The sequence below is a fragment of the Peromyscus californicus genome, unplaced genomic scaffold, assembly GCF_007827085.1.
Source record: "Peromyscus californicus insignis strain IS unplaced genomic scaffold, ASM782708v3 Scaffold_18__1_contigs__length_77618521, whole genome shotgun sequence".
Classification (NCBI taxonomy): Eukaryota; Metazoa; Chordata; class Mammalia; order Rodentia; family Cricetidae; genus Peromyscus; species Peromyscus californicus.
The window spans coordinates 45,875,635-45,895,518 of NW_026294480.1; the positions used below are offsets into that span (position 1 = coordinate 45,875,635).

Below are 19,884 nucleotides of genomic sequence, written 5' to 3' on the forward strand. Positions count from 1 at the left end.
CTCGAGAATGACTGGCGAGTTTGATGTTGTAAAATAAATAAATAAATAAACACAAAATAAAAAAAAGAATACATGATAATCTTTAAATATCCAACATACTTGGACACAAAACCAGAAATTCTAAGTATCAAGCTCCAAAATATTTTCGGCTATTACAAAGGAAAATAAATGAGTGATTTCTGAATTTTCTAAGAAGTTTCACTCTCTAGAAATTGATAATCCATATTTTCCACCTCTAATCCTTTTAAGTATCAGCACTTCACTCTCAGTGGAAGTATATTATCATATTTTACAAATAAAGTCATTCCTATTGCTTTGTGAATTAAAATTTAAATGCTATGTAAGCTGCTGGGCCACTTTCCTTCAAATGTTTCTTTGTAGAAAAGCAGTCTCCCATGACCAAAATTCTTAGACCACTGAAATAAAATGTTAAATAACTCTGGGCTACACATGAAATTTTTATTAAAATGACAGTTTAGCTTGAGCTCAAAAGGTTTTGTTCTTATTAATATTCAAAAATGTATTGTTTTGAAGTGTGTGTCCTTTTTTGTTTTTTACAAATTAAGCTTGTCACCTTCTTATTTTGTAATAATTCTACCAGAAATCAGACAGAGGTTTGCTTTTGTTAAACATATTTCAAAGTAAACTTCTCCTTTATTCAAAAAGTTTACAGTTGTTCAGATGACTAATTGTTAAAAATCTTTTAAACAAATATGTTTCTGCTGTTCTTAACTGCTATGATTTTAACAAAAGTATTTAAATTAATTGAGAGTGATATTTAAGTCATCAAAGTAACTACAGACTAGAACCTGCACATGTAATATTTTGCAAAACTGTGTTTCCCATTGAACGAAGACTAGTTTACTGTTGTGTGTTACAGACCTCTATGAGAAGGATGATGAAATGTATTGAAAATCATGAGTTAAAAAGACTATTCGGAAAAAGTGAGATCTTTCCTGGCTCTTAAAACTGAATTCCCACCATGTTTTCCCTTATCATATTCAGTGGCCTGTCTACTATTATCTCCATATACCTGCTAAGTTTAACAAGTTTCAAGCAACACATTGTATTTGTGACAGGTCCTTATAAACAGTCACCTTTACCCAGGAGAAAAAGATCAGTCGGTGCCCAGTTACTGCTAGGGATTATTTTGTGGAGAAAGAAAGAAATGGTATTCCCTTCAAAACCTCCCTACTGAAACTGGTGCCTTTCATGAAACTGAATTTTGCCCTAGTCTATCTTATTTCATGGGGGTGCACAGTTTTTATGCAGAGGACAGACAGGAAAAGGCTTGCATTTGCTGTCCTCCCCAAAATCAGGGAGGAGATGGTGTTTGTCTACATTGCCTTTAGCGATAATCCAGTAATCCAATTACCCTCACCTACATTTATGGCTGGGTTTACAAACAATGGCAGTATAATCAATCTCTAGCTCTATCTCTCTCCCTCTCTCCTTCCCTCTCCTCTCTCCCTCCCTCTCCTCTCTCTCTCTCTCTCCCTCCCTCCCTCCCTCTCTCCCTCTCTCCTTCCCTCTCCTTCCTCTCTCCCTCCCTCTCCTCTCTCTCCCTCCCTCCCTCCCTCCCTCTCTCCCTCTCTCCTTCCCTCTCCTCTCTCCCTCCCTCTCCTCTCTCTCTCTCTCCCTCCCTCCCTCCCTCTCTCCCTCTCTCCTTCCCTCTCCTTCCTCTCTCCCTGCCTCTCCTCTCTGGGTCTCTCTCCCCGTGTCTCCCTCCGCCCCTCTTGTTTTCTTTACTCCCTTTACCACCCTCCCTCTTCTTCTCCCCCAGCCTCCCCCTTTCCCCATCTCCCCCCTCCCTCCCTTCCTCATCAAGAATAGAGAAGAAGAGGCAACTAGAACCCTTCCTAACGTACTCTTTTTGAAACAAGAAAACAAATCCAGAGGGAATGAGTAAAATGATAATTAGCTTAACCATGTTCAATTAATTTGAATTCAAGCCACAGAATGTTTACCAATCCTCAAGGCTGTTTGTTACAAAGCATCCTAAGAGTTGACCCTGGGGTTCTCTTGTTCCCAAGCACATGGCAAAGCCAGCATCTCTGTGGTGGAAGCTAGTGAAGGAAGATCAAGATTTCCATGGTTTGCCCAGTGAAGTGGTCAGGACAGCACAAGTCATTTGTGTTAGCTGTAGAGAAAGGGCATCGACCAAGCAGGGACACCCTGTCCAAGATGGTGACGCATTCTGCTGGGTACATTTGGAAAGGAAAGAAGAGCAGCTTATTATTGAACTCAATGTTTTTATTGATCGCCCTTGAGTCAGCGCCCACTGACCCTGCAGACTATAAATGGCTATAGCACAGAATTGTCATTTCCAGGCAGCTAGCGGAGATACTGGATTCTCCCACCGCTTTCTCCCACCCTCCCTCGGATCCTCCGCCTCCTGGGTGTACAGAAACAAGGAAAAGGCGTAGGTTGGGTTTCCCCAAGGCTCTGCTGGGCTACAGAGAGAGAGAGAGAGACCGTGCGCACTCACACGCACGTGGCACAGCTACCCACTCAGCCTAAAGCCGGACGACACTCCCACCCAGCGCTGGTGGCACAAAGCAGCCGGGGCGCGGGGCCGCAAAGACAAATGAATGTTTTGCAGCATTCTCCATTAAACAATAAAGCAAGCTGTAAAGCCTCAGGTGCTGTGTTTGCTGTGCGGTCTGCGCAGCGCAGTGGCTCCGGGCCCCGGGAGCCGAGTGCAGTGGGCCGGGGAGCGCCTCTTCGGCTGATCCCAGGGAAAGATAAGGAGCCGCCGAGCCACCAGCTCTGTCTAGACTCGCGACCTCACAAGTCAAGCGCCTTGTTTGGATTAGCCCTCCAGATCTGCCAACCTGATCAACTCCTGAAAGAGAAGGGCCCAGAAACACCCCCTTTTCCTCTTCTGGGCTACGACGATTGTCGCTCCTTTAAGGGATCAAGGGCCGACTTGCCCGCGGGAGTGGTGGGGCTGGTTAGACGAGTGTGAGGGACACCCCCCCCCCCCCCAGCACTCCTCACAACTGGCCGGTTCCCCAGCACACAGGAAACAGACCCGTGGGAAGACCACTAGAACTTCATGCAGATAGAAAGTCAATTCCACAAATTACATCCCTCAAAAAATGATGGTGAACTTTTTGATCAATAAAATGGAAACGGATCCCAGTTTAGCTAACACTCTAGCTAAGTGAAATCTCCCACCAGACTCTCCAAAAAAGGGTGTCTTCTCATCCTACCTGATCAAAAGCAGTCACTACCCACAACTGTCTCGCAAAATTGGGTGTCCCCTTTCTGGAAACAACAACAACAATATTTTCTTTTTATAAGTCATGTGTATATACCTGCTCCACGTTTTTGTAGAGGTATAAGCAGAATTATATTTTTTTATTATTATTTTTTTTTTGTAGAAACAAGGAGTCTTAAGTGGTGTTCTGAGAAGAGACCGTACTCCTGAAGGCTCAGAAACGGACTTCTCCCAGCCAGTGTCTGAAGCATCATAAAATTAAAGGATGTGTTTGTAACAACGCTCACAACAACCGCCCCTCCCCCTTCTCGGATGCCTGTGAACCAACTTCTCTGTCTACACTTCAGAAGTCTCTGGAGAGGTGTGGAAAGACCTTCCATCATGCTTGGGACATTGTAAGCTGTGAAGTTTATGTTTGTGGCGCCTGGGCTCAAACAGCCGTTCAGTGGCTTGCTTGGTTATCAAGAGAACAACAATCAGGAAAGATGAGGAAACAGATTCTCTGCCAGAGCCTTGAATTAAGTACTTGGAGTTTGAAAACACCAAGTCACACTGTACACATTGCAGTGCTTTTATTACACATCCGTAATAAGAATTGAAGGTTTGGAACCATTTTTCTAAAGTAACTTTTTTTTTTAAGGCAGAGAAATACTTGGCCTTCCAATGTGCCCAAAGAAAATCTGACTTGCTTTGTTGTGACACAGTCTTTATTGTTAGTTAGCAGAGGGGGGAAGTTGAATCAATAGAACTGAAGCCTAATTTGGATTATAAATCTCCTTGACAAAAGTTAACTAAACTGAACTTTACAAATAAGAAAATAAACACTTTCTATTTAGTTTACTTATGTTAGGGACGAGATTGAAAAATCCAAAGTGGCTGGGTGTCACATAAACAACTATTTGGAGGAGGAGTGGGATGAATTAAGAAACTTTTCACTTCATTTTCTTAGGGAAAAACAAAAACAAAAACAAAACTAAGTGATCCCTAGTAGGAATCAGAAAAGTTATACTTCAATGATCAATTTTGTTTGTAGCTTTTAAGTGCAAAGCATTTAGGAAATACACCGTATTTCTAGGGCAACTTGAACACACATTGTCATTTTGACTGGCAGTCAGAGGGATGAAGACGATCAGAAGGGAGGTCAACAAAAAGAGCTTAACAAGCTGATGGGGGAGAATAGCAAGGGAGCATCACAAAGTTGGCCCTTGAATACTGAACACCAAGAAAAGTTGTCCATGGGCAACTGAGACACACCACACACACACACACACACACACACACACACACACACACACACACACACAAATTATAAAGAACCACAAGTGTTATTGCCATGGGGAGAAGGGGAGAAGTCTTCAAATATGATTCTAACTTAAAAGAAAACTTTTTAATGATAAGGAACATTGATCCCTTTGAGGAAAGGCAAACAAAGAGGAAACTGTATGGAGTAATAATATCTTCAGAAGTGTGGGAGCTGATATGAATCCCCTGATTTAAGAGGAGCATCCGAGATGTTTTCAATTGCATCAAATAATAGCTTTCAGGAACTAGAGGAAATGAGTCATAATACCCAGAATGAAGGACTCAGACTAACAGGGGAGTGGGGGACACAGACAATAGCAAATAAGAGGGGTCTGATTAGAAGGAGGGAGCTCAAAACTGGGTCTCCTGAGGTGTGCAGAGAGGAAGAAAGTGAGGGAACAAGGGTGATTTGCAAACAAGAAGAAATGCCAGCTACTACTTTTTTAGAACACATTTTAAGGAGGCTAGAAGGGGCAGACACATCTTTCACATCAAGAGTACAAGAACTCGACCCATCAATGGATTCTCAGCCATTGGACAACAAACATCTTGAATCTAGCAAGTGAAATCAAACTGATGCATCACTCTCTGCTAAATTACTTAAGTTCAAGCTGTGGACTTCAGAACAAACTGACAGCTGCATATACAAAATATCACAACACACACACACACACACACACACACACACACACACACACATCTTTAATTTCAGAAATCAGTGCCCAGAGGATGGAAGATAACAGAGCTGTGTGTCTTGCCCCATTGCATGAAAAGTCTAAATACTAAATAAAGTTGTGGTTGCTCATGTTTCTGTCCCAATGCATTGCAGTCCACCAATAGGGACTTCAGTGATCCTTTCCATCTCTCCCCGGGTTTGCATAATCAAGTACCTTTCAGGTTTAACTCCAAATTCACACTGTACCTGCCACCCTTGAGCATGCTTATTTGGTAGCTTTCCTAGGTACAAGGTGAGAGAAAGGGAAATCAAAGGGCAGAGGGTTCGATATATCAGCCAGGAAACTAAAAGAATCAACTCTGGTGATGGGAGATTAGAGACCCAGACGGGGTGGGGGGGGACAGAAAGGAAAAAGAAAAAAAGAGAGGTGATGGGGGAGAGCCCTTCATGGAAGAAGATCCTTATGAGATAAGACAGAACCCTTGTTTTTCCCAGCAAACAACTACAAGTCATTATTACCGCCCGCCAAATTATTACCCCCTCTGTCAAGAATTAGACACAACAATCAAAGTAATCAAGGGCATGTCTAATGCACTGTAACATTTTCAATGCAAAGTTTGTTTTCTTTCTGCCCTCATGGTAGAGCCTGTAATTAACCCGTTATGTAGAACGATGCCAAACAAAAGCCTAATTGAGGCTCGCTTCCCGACTTGCGCAGGTTTGGAGAGGGTGAAAGCAAACTCAAGAGCTGCTGCGAGCCTCGGGCGTCGGTCGCGCGGGGTCTCCAGCCCAGCCTCCGTCCTCCATCCTGCTCTGAGTCAGGGGCTGCCGAGGAGAAGGCGCCACACTACACACGGTTAGGGTACTTAGCTTTCGTATTTATTAAGTTGTCAGATACTGAAAATGGCATTACACTCGCGCATACAAATGAATCTAGTTTCCAGAGTCAAAGAAAGATCCTGGCATGGGGAATGGGGGTGGGAGGGGGGAAGAGAGAATGGAGTGGTCCTGACCCTAAAGGAACTAGAGGCCAATTTGAGGCAGGGCTTTGTGTCCACCCCTGGGTTCTGTCGCAGGCAGGTGAACCTTTGCTCAACGCGGCGTGGGTGGCGGTGTCTGAACCAGAGCGCTTGTCCCTCACCCCCACCCCGGGACTACCATAGACTGTGGGGGAGCCCACAAAAGGAAGAGCCAGGTCGCTCACTAAAAAAAAAAAAAAGGCGGTTCCAAACGGTACGCTTTCCGCGTTTCTCCCGAGCCAGCCACCCTTCTCAAGGGTTTGAAATTAGAGATGGGAGGGGAGGGGGGTGGGGGTGGGGAAGTGGAAGAGGTAAGAAAATGCAGACACCTACAGTTCTGAGAACTGCTGAGAGAAGCCTTTCCTCCCTTCTGCGCAAATAAAGCGGCATTTCTCAATCAGCCACCACTAGTTCACAATGGCCATCCTTCACTGGCTAGGCAGAAAGCCTCTTCAGCAAGAGTTTATGTTTGAAATGTGGGTAATTTCCATGATCCTAAGCTGAGACTTTGGTATAAAGCACTCGGCGCTAAGAAAACAAAATAGTGATTCCCATCAAACCCATTCTCAAGCAGACCTTCTTCCTTTTGGGATGGATGCAGGGGTGGGGGTAGAGGGAAAAGACAGGGGGAGGGAAAGGAAAGGGGCAGGAGAGAGAACAGCATCTCATTTTCAAAAACCTGTAACATTATCACAGCGGAGAGCTAAAGGGCGTCTTCCAACCAACTTCCATCCAACTATTGAAATCGAAACTTGCAAACCCGACCTGAACTACTTGCAATACAATATCAGAGCTACTGTACTGTATGTCATTTTAACCCAATTCACATGCAATCCTTAATTTCAGACATGTTAAAGACTGGCTAATAAACATATAAAAGAGGGACCCTGAATCATTGCGTTTATTTATTTATCTATGCCAAACGTTTATTAGTGAAATAGTCCTGCAGATATAATTCTACATATGGCGCTTTGATTTCACATAATATTTAAGAAAAAAAGACAAAACACATAAAATTAGACATATAATTCAAAGACCACGGTACAACCTTTATCTTTTTTTTTACTTCAGCAAACAAAAAAATGTCAAATGACATGAAAAGTGGCAAGTCTCCTGACAATAAATAATAAATTACTTTATAATTTTTGCAATGCAAGAGCAAACAAAAAAAAAGTTTCCTTTTTTTTCCTCTTTATTTCCAGAAAGAGCGAAAACAGTCATTTTAACCAATAACTATACACATCTTTGGGGGAAAAGTTCTTGGACAGACACAAGTCAAACACAATCCCGAGACGCTTGTGGCAAAATAGAGGTAACCTTGTTGCAATGCTTTATAAGTCGGTTTTTAAATCTGAATTCAAAAACCTTTAAAGTCGCTTCAGACTTCTTGATAGAGGATGGATCTCAAAAAAAAAAGTAAAGAGAAATAAAGAAAAGGAAAGGGAAAAAAATGGGAGAAAAGGCAAAAGTAAAAAGAGAAACCAGCTACAGGGCATGCTAAAGAGACCCAGAATTTCAATTAACCCCTTCTCAAAGTCAACTAAAAACATAGCGAACCAACGCAGCAGCTCCGCCTTCCTGAAAGGACTCTTTCAGCCACTGAGGGCCAGTTTCTTCCGCTGTGTGCTGGAGCTCCTGATAGGCAAGGCAATGACCAATATAAGAAACAGCACCATTCGGAGCAGGATGGACTAGAACATGTTCTATTTCTGCTTTTCCTCTAGATGTGCAGCGAAATGAAATGCTTTTTTTTTTTTTTTTTGAGATCCTTGAATATAAATCCTCTACGTTTTAAAAAACGTCTTTTTTTTTAATTATTATTCTTTTTCAGTACTCCTAATGTCATTGAATAGCATATGTTGGGCTTGGGGTTTTGTTTTGTTTTTTTAATTCTAGTAAAATCCCATGATTGTCTTCACAGTGTTGCTACCATATCACCTTGTCATTAAAACAGACTTCGTGCACTCCATGGAGCATTCATTTCTTGATTCAGTTTTCATTGACTGGGTCGTTAAATACTTTTATTTCGGAGTTCAACATAATTTCCCACTTTCTCCAACAGGGGAAAAAAAATACATTTGAATGAATGTTCCTCATGCCTCAATGGGACTGGCTACCATGCTGTTGGGTGTATCTGGGAGCTGAGAGGACATCGATGCTACTTCACTGCCGGTGGAATTAGAACCTGGTCCTCCTTCTGAAAAATTGACCTGCATGGAAGGTTGAGAAGTAAATAAAGGAGGCTTCAACAGTGTCCATCGGAATATAAGAGTATTATTATATTGTGTGTGCATGCGTGTACAAGTTCCTGTAAACAGACAGGTACCTCAACAACGATCTCCATGCCTATCATGGAACTTTGACAGGCTTAAAGGAGGCCTATGAGGAGCACTTGGAATCCTCTCGCTTTCCCCCATCATCCTAAAGACCTCTCTATCAACTCAAGCTGAATTCCCAACATTATGTCATATTAAATTATTTAAGAGCAAATGTGTTTCCCACTGTAAAGTGGCATCACAACTCTCCCATGAAGGCTCAAAATAAAATTAGCCTGCTGGCTACATGTAGCCCTGGGAGTAGGAAAGTTCTCTAGACATCAAAGCCTTTATTTTTCGGTGTGGCTGGAGATTCAATGGAGGCTCCCTGGAACAATGAATCACCTTTTAGAGGGCTCCCAGTATGGTCTCATGGTCCCCCTCACCCCCTTTACATGAGGGGACCCATACACTCTACATGGTCACAATATAGATGGTACTGTGCTACTCAGTAATCCTCCCCATAATAACCGTGCCTCCCACCCCTGCATCAGATTCCACCTGCTGCTCTCACCCGACACTCAAGTTTCAGAAGGTACCAGTTCTTGGTTGTCTTGAAGCCTCTCCCTCCTGTCTTTCAATTAGTCAAATTTTGCTCAGACAATATTTCACATGGACAGTTACTTTATTCAAAAGAAAATCTCCCCTCTAGTTCCAGAATCTATCTCCTTGTTTTTTGTTTTTTTTTTCTCTATTAAACTTTCCCCTTGAGAGGTCAAGGGACTTCTCAAATTTGCCTGTTCACTAGACTGGCCCATTTACACACACACACACACACACACACACACACACACACACACACACAGCCTGGAACCAAGTCCTTTTAACCACTTGCCTCTGGCCAATCACCCTTATAACTGTTGACACGAGAAAGCAAATGCCCCCAGGGCACAGGCGAGGAAAAAAAAAAAAAGAAAGAAAAGAAAACCCTATCCTCAACTGATGCATTAGCTTTGTTTCTAAAGAAAAGAGTGTTAGGACACAGCTTCCTGTTTAATAAAACAGGATCTATAAGGCTGATTATATTTTAAGGGGAGAAAAAAAACCTTAATTATTTGTACCATATCAAAAAGGGTTTTTTAAAAACATTTTGTTTATCTTAACCTTCTATAGACAAGAATGAATTGTCTTCTATGGATGGATGTGAAAAACACTTCAGTGTAAGTCAGGTTTCCACAAGTTAAATGTACATTGTCTCTGAATGACAATGTTCATGTTCCTTTTGGTATCCATGCCACACTGTCTGAAACTGTCACAGCTAAACTCGTTGACTTAAAAATATTCAAGAAGTCCTGTGCTTTAGATTAAGACATACTTTGAAAGAAACATGGCAACAACAAATATCACCCAAACTATTTGAGTAACCATTCTCTTTATTGACATACATGAAAATGGTGTTCAGACAACTGCCTGCTGCTAATAGATAACAGTGTTCTCTATTATTACACTCAATGTGTATTACAATTACTTTTACTTGAACCTATCACAAGAGACAGATAAGGTAATAAACTTACTGATTGCTGACCCAAAGGCCAAGGTGATCTCTGCAGTCCTTGAAGTTTCTAACAGTCTGAGATATGTGCTATTGCCACCGATTGTATCTCTGCACATATAACTACTGAGGCACCAGGAAGCTCAGCACACAAGACATGCCTCATTGGCAGGCAATCACCCTATACAGTTCTGTTATACTGTCTCACTTTAAAACAAAGATTCATAAGAGATCTACTGTCTTTGCCTTTGCTTCCTTTCTCTTCACCATCATCCCTCCTTGCCTTCTCTCCCAACACTGGCGCAGGGAGCACCCTCCCCCAGTGGGTCTTTCAGCGTGTGACAGTTAAATCAGAAGCTCCTTTCTGTTGGGAATTCGGCCTTCTCTGTTTGGGAGCTGACACTTACCAGTTGCTGAAAAGCAGGCTGATCTATGTCACTCTGCAAGGCGAAGTCGCTCAGTACTTTCCAGGGCGGCTGGTAACTTTGCACCTCTACTGGGTTAGCCTGTAAACCACCATCGTGCCTCTCCGGACTAGCAGCCACCATGGGAGTTCCTGTCATCCCTTGGATATTCTGTGAATAACACCCCCATTGCAACATGTTAATGAGCAAACTCCCTCCCTCCATTGTCTGTATGTGCTAAGCAAATATGCCCACATATTATCTTATCTATATAGTGGCCCAGTATTGACTCAGTTAATCTGCTGCACCTATGGATATTAGTTAGAGCTCAGTTTTGTTTTGACTTCTGTGTGCTGGGATCATACTAAAACAATTCTACTACATCTATCATCTTTCCTTTCCCTTCACATCTTATCCCCCCCCAACCCCTCCCATCTGCCTTCAGAGGCCACAGCCTCCCATAAGTAGAAAGCTGAGGTCCAGCCAGGCCTCCATCAGCCTTCTGACACCGGTTTTCTAGGCCGTTGGGGTTAGCTGAAGATTTTCTCCAAGCACTATTCCTTGCAGGGTGGGCCCCCACCCCTAAGGCTTTTGGGTCTGGCTGCTTCTGCACTATTATGCACTAACTGAGTACCCTTGCTCCGTCCTGGACTGCCTGCCAAGTTTAAAGACAACAGATTTTATTGCATTTAAGAATAGGGGTGGAATAGTAAAAAGAAAGAAAGAGAAAACCCTTTAGCTAAACTTAAGCAAGGGGATGGGGGAGAAAGGGGAGTTTTGCCCAAAATAATAGTGCCAAAGGCTGGAAGGAATCTTTGGGCTCCACCCAGAACAGTGCATTATCTGCATGGGCGCCTTGAAGGGCTCCTGCATCTGCAAGAACAGGGGTAGTAGGACTCTCCAAGAGTTGGGATGGGACCAGAATGCTGGCTGGCTGGTAAGCCCATTGAATCGTGTTCTAGATCAGCACCCAAAGTGCTATCCTTTACAATACTGGCCACTCTAAGGATCCCAATGCTTGTAAACACCTGAGTTGAGACCTCATTGCCACCTATACTGGGAGGAAACCACTAGTTCTTTTGGTTCTAGGTGCAGGTGATGCTAAATGTCATGAGCCCCCTTTGGAACCAGCAACGGATGGGGGGGGGGTACCTCTCAGACCTCTGCAGTTTCTAACCAGCCAGCTCTTAGTAGCCAGGATACTCTAAACACTTGGGTTTAGGTGGAGGTGAGGGGATCTCCTTTGTCTGGGCTCCTTCCTGGTGCTCGGCTGGGTACCAATCCACCAGTTCAGGAGCTCGCCGGCCTGATCTTCCAAGTTGTGCTACCCTTGCTTGGCCTCGGGCTACTCACAGTTTTGTCGTTGGGCTGCTGCTGTTGGAGCTGCTTCATCATGATGCTGCGTTTCTTGTCCTTGCACCTCTTGTTTTGAAACCAGACTCGGATCACCCGGGGGCTGAGGCCGGTCATCTCCACTAGTTGCTCCTTCATGAGCGCATCTGGCCGAGGGTTGGCGGCGTAGCAGGTCCGCAAGGTGTGCAGCTGCTTCTCGTTGAGCACAGTCCGCACGCGGGTGGTCTTCTCAGGCTGCTTGTGGACGTGAGGCCGCAGGGCTGGCTGCCTAGCGGAGATGGGCTCGGCTACGGGGCAAAGGAGCGTGGTGAGCAAGCGAGATCACTCTCGCTGGCACCGGCCCGCTCCACTCCCCACCCGGCCCGAGCTTAGGAAGGTCGGTAAGGAGGGAAGAGAAATCTCGCTCCTTAAACTATCGAGGACAATGCAGAGTGGTGGGGGAGGGGAAAGATGCGGCCCCTGCCCCTACTTGTGTCCACCACGGAATTAGCCAAAGGAAGCCCCGTGGTGTCTCCACCCGCATCAGAGATTTTTTTTTTTTTAAACCAGTACTTCCCCTCCTTCCTCCCTTTTCCTTATAACCAGAAGGACACAGGTTATCCCGACTAGACTACCCCCCACCTCCAGGCTTGGCTTTCCCTTCTGGGTAAAAACCGTAGAGGGTACCTGAAAATAAAACGCAGAACACCCCAGTGACAACCAGAGACACTACAGGGCTGGACGTCTGCGACCAAAAGTCAGAGAATTCTGCCAGAAAGCCTTGACCTTCAATTCCATGGGGCAGGCATACTTAGAAGCTCTAAAAAAAAATCGCTGTATTCCGGCTATCCGAATGGGCCCCAGTCTTTTTAGTATTAAATCAGTGTGGGATGTTCCTGAGACCAGCTGACCCCAAGAAAATGAAAACTGAAACTCTGTCGAGCTGTCTAGGCTTCAGATAAACGGCTGCTGGGGAACGTCCTTCCCTTCCCACCCAATATTTCGGCCTCTTCTGCGTTTCTCACCCTTGGCTTTGCCCCATGCCTGCTATAGCTAGAAATCCCCCACGATAGAGTTCTCAGAACAGCCAGAAAGGGGTGAGTGGGGCTTGGGGAAAAGCTGTCTTTTCCTCACCTCCAGTATTTAGTAGGGGCTGATGTCTTAACACTAAACCGGAGGGAGGGAGGGAGGGAGCTCTGCGTCTGACTGGAAGGCAGGTAGGAAACAATGTCCTGCTGTCTCACAGCCTTGGTTCTAGCCAACCTTTATGTCTCCACTTTCCTTTATGGGCAACTGGCCCTCTGATCTGGACGGTACAAACCCACGCCTTCCACGACCCCCTGGGATCAGGCCAAACACCTAGGGGGGTCAAGTCAGAGCTACAGCTACAGGCTTGGAGATGAAATTCTCACCAAATCACGTAGAATGAATGGCTTAAAGAGGCAGTCTCCCTTTAAAAGGCAATTACTGCAGATTAGGCTGTTGACAGTTTTAAGTTACAGCCCTGCGAGTGCTGCAGTTGCCGACCGACACTGTATCTTTTAGGGGCCTGTTTTCTGACAAAAGCATAAAAATAAAATTTAAAAACCTTTCGGATTGGAGAGTAAATCTCAAGGAGGGAAAAAAAAATGTGGGAAGCTAAATGCCTTGAGGCTGCTTAAGCTTCCTTCACCGGGCTAGGGAGGAAACTCCTGGAGACCCAGGACTCCACCCCTTTAATTAGGCAGCAGCTTGGAGAAAACCTGGCAGAGAGCTGAAGCCCATTTTCAGTAAGCCATGGGTTGGAGGCCAAAGTAAAGCTGACAGTATTGTTTGGGCTTGTGTATACATGTGTGCACAAGCGGGGGTATGCTGTGTACCCATATATAGACAGACATGTGGATGTGTGCTTGTACATTCAAGGTAGACGATGAGTGTATGGAAACTTGCTAGAAAGGCGAAGAGCACATATTGTTTATTGCAGGCCACTTTCAGAACCACCCTGTGGTCCCCCAGGTTGCAGGAAGGAAGGATTTTGACTTAGCCCCACCTGCCTTTCCCCAGCCAGGCTTCCCTCTGGGGAGGGGGGGGGGCGGGGGGGGGAAGTACCTGCCATTTGCAGCGGCCGCGCGGGATGCAAGGGACTGAGAGGGTCTCCAGCTCCCAGGCTGGCCCTCTCCACCACATCGTGGTCCGCCCGGCAGAAAAGTCCATCCTCTCGCAGCGCGAATTCATCTCCGGGGATGAGCTGTCGGCTGCAGGCTACACAGCGGAAACACTCGATGTGGTACACCTTGGAGCGGGCGCGCATCACGAAGTCGTTCTTGCTGAAGCCTATGCTGCATTTGGCGCATTTGATCCCGTACAACCTGCAAGGAACGGCCCGTCATGGGAAGAAAAACACAGGGATAACAGGGGGACTTCAAGCAGGCTCTGGCCCAAGATGGGCAGCAACCCAGGCCATAAACCCTGACCTACCCTGAACCAAAAAATTCAGCAATAGTAAAGTTGGACAGAGTATAGAAACAATCTCCTCTCTTCACCTCTCTTCCTCTCCCTCCCTCTCTTCCTCCGCTGCTCCCTTTCTCCTTTACCCTCCCCCCACCTCCCCAGACCAGAGGAACCTCCGCGTCTGTCTCAGTTGATGCCTTAGTTCAGACACTCAGCCCAGGGAAAATTCATTGAGGGATTCTAAACCTGGAGGTGGGCTCTAGTAACCAGACCCAGGGTTGTTCTTGCAAATTCTAGGTGGGAGGAATTCAGGGGGCATTGGTGACCAGGAGCCCCATGCTTCCCATTCTCTATTCCTCAATTTCTACTCCTAAAAATATTTCTGAAATTGCAACAACATAAAAGGTTGGGCTGGGGACTGTCACCCCACTCCATCTATGGACCCACACTTACAGAACAGAATAACAAAATGAAGCCTTAGTGGGTTTCCAGATTCCCAAAACCAAAGGCCTTCCAGTATTTATCCAGCTTAAGGTTTTTCCACGGGCCACATGTTAATGGAAAGTTCTCTCTCCATTCTCCCTTTTATTTTAAAAAGACCAGCTTCTGTCTGTTTCCTCAGTCAGTCTGTCTTAGGTTCCCGAAGCATCTACCTCTATTTCAGTTTGCCTGAGAGCCAAGGCTAGCATGACAAATGAAAACAACAACAACAACAAAATTAAAAAAAAACAAAAACAAAAACAAAACCTCACTGCTAAGATACTCCTTCTTGTTAGCCTTTCTTTACCACCCAGCAGTCCCTGTAGGTTCCATGTACTGTTGCATTGCCTGGTTCCCTCTACACCTATCATTTATTCCTGCCCAGAGAAGAGAAGAGATAAGACAGCATCCACACAAAGGAGGGGGGCATATTGCTCCCCCAAGGAGAGAGCTCAAAATCAAAATGGTCACTTTGCCTTGCTTTTACAACTATAGAACCTCCAAGGGGGTTATGCATGAGTGTTCTCTTATGGAAGCAGAGAGAGAGAGAGAGAGAGAGAGAGAGAGAGAGAGAGAGAGAGAGAGAGAGAGAGAGAGAGAGAGGAGAAAAGTAAAAGCAAAGCAATCGAGTTCTTTGATCTGCAAATAGACATATCCAGAATTAGGCAGCTCTGAATACACCACAAAGCAAAACAGCATCTCCGGAGGAGTAAAGATGCTTCTGGGGTGGAAGTGGGGCTCTCCCTCTCCAGAATTCCGAGTGTACAGTCCAGCCAAGTAAACAATGAAGACGGTTTATTTGTCAGGGTTAGAAGGCAGACTTGAATTTTTCCCCCTTCTGCCTCTCCAATGCCAGATCATCCATTTTATAGGATGAGGACTTACTTTGCCTGCACCCAAACCACTTACAAAATCCCTCCGCTTTCCTGTACCCCACTTCCTCCCACCCTCCTCAAAGCATTAAAACAAAACAAAAGGAACAAACAAAACCCTCCCTCGAACGGACATTGTTTAGTTTTATCTATCAAGTGTATACCCTCCACTCCGAGATTTAATTAAAAAAAAAGAAAGAAAGAAAGAAAGCTGGCCATTGTGGGAGCAGAAAAAAAAAAAACGGGTGACCGTATTTTAAATCATAACTAAACTTTAATGAAAGTTCTCAAGCTCCAAAGCCCTTTACAGCTTAGAAAGGCCACTCACTTTCGAGTAGCTACTTCCAAATTTAAAATCAGATGTATTTCTGCTAACACTGAAGATGAGGAGGAGTATCTTGCTTTGTATTAGAACTAACACATTTTTTTTTCTTTAGAAATACTACTGGCTTTCTAAGGTAAAAAATGGAGTTTCTGGTGTATACATACACACAGGTCAGAGAAAACTTGAAATTAGCAAAACCATGCAAGGAAAGCAAGCTCAGTTCCTCTGTGGGTATGGTCTTGTCCCGTGGGGTGATTCCCTCATTTTATCAGTTACTAGATTTTAATGTGAGAAAGGAAGCTGTTCAATTACCTAAATATACCAATTGTTCACAGACAGATGATGGGCAATTTGATCTGCTCTGTCTAATTCATCAGCCCAGATAAGATAAGAAAGAAAAGACAGTTAGATATCACCAAAGGGTTAATATTTAAAAAGATTAAATTTCCGGTCTTTTTTTTCTTTTGTAAGGAATATTTTAGTTGGTCTTGAATTCTTCTACCAAGGAGGACTCATCCAAAAAAGTAAGGGGCGCAACGGTTGGACTTGTTTTTCAAAAATCCTTTGCTGAAACTTTTGTCTTTTTAATGGGCAGCTCCAAAGAATTTTTAAGTCAGTGATAAAACAGGAGAAAAATAAATCAGATGCTCAACTATATAGTGAAAATATATATATATATATATATATATATATATATTAAAAGTTTAAAAACCTTGACTTATTTGCCTTAATTTTGTTGGTGTCTTTAAAAGAGAAGTATGAAAAAGGAAAATAATTTCCGCACCGAAAAATTCCAAGAGTCACTAACAAACCTTAACAACAAAATTTATGAACGCTATGGTGACAGCTCCCCACTCCCAGAGACATGAAATGAACAACAGTTTGATTTTTTTTCAATCACTTTTGTACACTGGACCCTCTAAAGCAAACGCCTGAAAAGACAAAGCCACATCAGGTGATAAGCCAGGAGGGACCAGGAAAATCTCAGAAAAGAACGATGTGAAAATGGCATACCTGATATAATCTCTTTTACAGTAGGTTTTTCCATCCCTAACAAAGCATGTACAGCTCTCGTCCAAATACTGATTACACTCCGCACATTTCAAACATGCCGCATGCCATTCCAAATCCGGAGAAACCCTCAGAATATACTGATCGTGAATTTGATTGCCGCAACCAACACATAGGGAAATCAGACGTTTTTCTGAAATGAAAATAAATACATGATTGACTAACCGTTTACTTCCTACAGAGATAAACACACTTTTAGTGTCGTTCTCTTATAGGGTGTACTCTGGAAGAATTTCTTTTTCTTTTCCTTTTTTTTTCCTTCTTCTTAAGGAGTATTGCACTTTGGGATGGTAATTGGAGTGTGCCATCAAAACCTTGACTCGCTTTTTTAAAAAGGGAGGTGGAATATATGTAAAATGCAGATTTGAATAGTCTACATTTGTAAGCCTAGCACGCAATCAAACCCGTTCATTTTGTGTTGTCCCCCCTCCTCCCTCTTTGCTATAATCATTAGGCAAGATTATGGATAAGTCAAGTCAAAGAAAAGGTTTTGACTAGAAGCGTTAAACCAACGCTGGGATGTCTATATTTTCCATGAAGCACGTTCTTTAATAGCACAAGGGATGGATATTGTTAGAAGAGTAGACATCAATACAGTTGTCACTCGCTCTCTTTTGCAAGTCTAATGCTAATTCATATCTGCCGGTGTGGCTTGTGCGGGCAGACCTTTGCTACATTAAAAACCTTCTCCAAGAGCTCCGGATTCCGGAGAAGGAAATCACCGCTAAAGCACCAGGCGGCTAGAGTTTGGGAGGACACACAGGCAGATTCAGACACAAGGTATGCTCAGTTTCCCGAAGGTCGGAATCCACATCCGACATGCAAGCGTGGCGACAAGGGAAAAATTAAAAGATAAAAATAAATAAATAAAACACAGAAAGCAAAACAATAACAACAGCAACAACAACAAAAAAGAAGCACCGTTTCTTCTTTCTCTCCAGGCAGTGACTTACAAATCCAAAGAGCCCTGGCACCAGTGCCCGAGAGAGAACCCCCCGCACCACCACAGCACACCGAGCCCCAGAAGGTAAAACAGCCTCTTACTTTTTGGTGGATCGCCCATGTCTCCCATATCTGTAAGAGGGAGTAATGTCCACAGTGAAATGGTGGTTGGACAGTCGGTGAACAGCCCACCGAGAGGATGCTGGTGCTGTGGCTAGGTGGGAAACAGTGGCCCCCGGGGTTGCCAAGGCTGAGGGAGCCGCTGCCCGGCTGCGCCGCGCCCTCGCCGATCCGGGAGTCCGATGGAAGCCGGCCGAGTTGGCGGAGCGGAGGCGCTGCGGCGGCGGCGGACTCGAGCGGCTCGGGCCACCTCTCTCTTCCTTATCTCTTACTCAAACTTCTCAGCTCCAACTCAGCTCCATCGCCATTGGTCTGACGCAGTGCGCGGGGACGTCAGGCGAGCGGCTCGCCCATTGGCTGCGGGGCGCGCGGCGCAGCTGTTCTGATTATCATATTTCAGCCCCAACGTCGCCGCGCGCCACTGCCCGCTCGGCGAGCCCGCGGGAGAGGATTAGGCCTTCCGAGGCCACATCGCCGCTCCCCGGGCGCCCGATGGCCCCGGCCCCCGGGCCGCCGCCGCCTCCTTGTCCTCCGCCCCTTCCCTGCGCCTTCCCGGCCGCGCCGCGCGTCCCGTCGCGCTGCTCCTGCGCCCCGAGCTCCCCGGGTCCCCTTGGTCCGCTGGCTGCGCTGAGCGCGGGGCTCCTTTTTCTGCCGCCGGTGGCGTGTGGCTGGTGGGTAGGTCCTTCCTGTGAACCGGGTCCCTCCCGGGCGCTAGGAAAAAGGGGGGAAACTTGGAACCGGCCGCTTTCCTCCATCGGCTCCCACGCTAGCGCGCACAGCTCGGTCGGCTTTGCTGCCTCCCGGAGGGGTGCATCTCTTAGAGCTGGCAGCCCCTGGCGCGCTAGGAGACCGGACTCGGAATGGGACGGTTAGATCCAGAGGAAGTGGTTTTTATGATTTTGTTTTTGTTTTGTTTTACGGCGGCCCTGGTGACCCCGCCACTTCCCAATCTCAGCTCTCCAAAGACTTGGGGTGGGAGGAAAGAGGGGCGCTTCTGAACGCCCTAGCGGACTATCAGGTTGGAAACGCAAAGGTAAAACAAAGTTCACTCCGCGGTCGGCTCCTTTCCTCCCGACCCGTGAGGTCTCTTTTTCAGTTTAACTCCATCATGAAAGAGTGTACTAACGTAGAGTCAGAGTGCGGTGCCCGAAAGTTTACAGCGTGTCTGGGTCTGTGGGTCTCTTGTCCACTCTTTCTAAAAGCAAAGGTGTACCCCGCCCTTTGACGTTTTGGCAATTATAAGAGCAACTTTACAGGACTCTCTAGAGATTTTTTTTTTAATCTGTTAGTCTGAAGGAGTGAGCAGGGAGGGTCTGTTGCAAAAGAAGAGTGGGTCGCCTACTCCCCTTCACTGAGGTTAGCTTTCTAATTTGTTTCCTCAGAGGAAGCCATCTGGAAAAAGATGTTGGCTGCATCTCACCGGTAACTTTTGCCAATAATTTCTTTCGTGATTCCCCACATCTCTTAGAGTCTTTCAAAGGCAGCTATTAGGGGTCTCACAGAATCCCCACACTTCTCCTAGGGTTTCTCCATCAGTCCTTTCTTATCTAGAAAGACGGTTTTATCAACAAAAAAGGGGTGAGCTACAAACACAAACGTAGAAGATTTCATTTGGTGTCTTGTTGCCCCCGAGAAGACCCAGGGGGTTAGGAAACCTTTCTTGGTATCTTTCACCAGATCTAACCCTTGATAAAAACCTGTGAACCTTACCTAGGCCTCAGTGGCTGAGGTAAAAGGCATGTGACTTTTCAGAGTACACTTTCACAGAGCTTGTTAAGAAGCAGGAGTAGGTTTGTTTTGTTTTTGTTTTTGTTTTCCCGCTGACCCTGTGGGAACTTTACCAAGAACTCCAGTTTTGGGTTGGTTTGCTTTGCATTCTTT

The 19,884-nt window shown here is 45.2% G+C and overlaps 1 protein-coding gene across 1 annotated transcript; it reads right to left on the reverse strand.

The window, feature by feature from the left end:
• Window positions 1-6,058: 6,058 nt before the first annotated feature.
• Window positions 6,059-18,255, reverse strand: Isl1 (ISL LIM homeobox 1). Its single transcript, XM_052743317.1, has 6 exons — window positions 17,986-18,255; window positions 16,885-17,074; window positions 13,852-14,111; window positions 11,785-12,071; window positions 10,435-10,602; window positions 6,059-8,430 (listed from the first exon to the last, which is right to left on the reverse strand). The coding sequence occupies exons 1-6, from the start codon at window positions 18,011-18,013 to the stop codon at window positions 8,314-8,316; spliced, it is 1,050 nt and encodes a 349-aa protein (XP_052599277.1). The 5' UTR covers window positions 18,014-18,255; the 3' UTR covers window positions 6,059-8,313.
• Window positions 18,256-19,884: the final 1,629 nt, after the last annotated feature.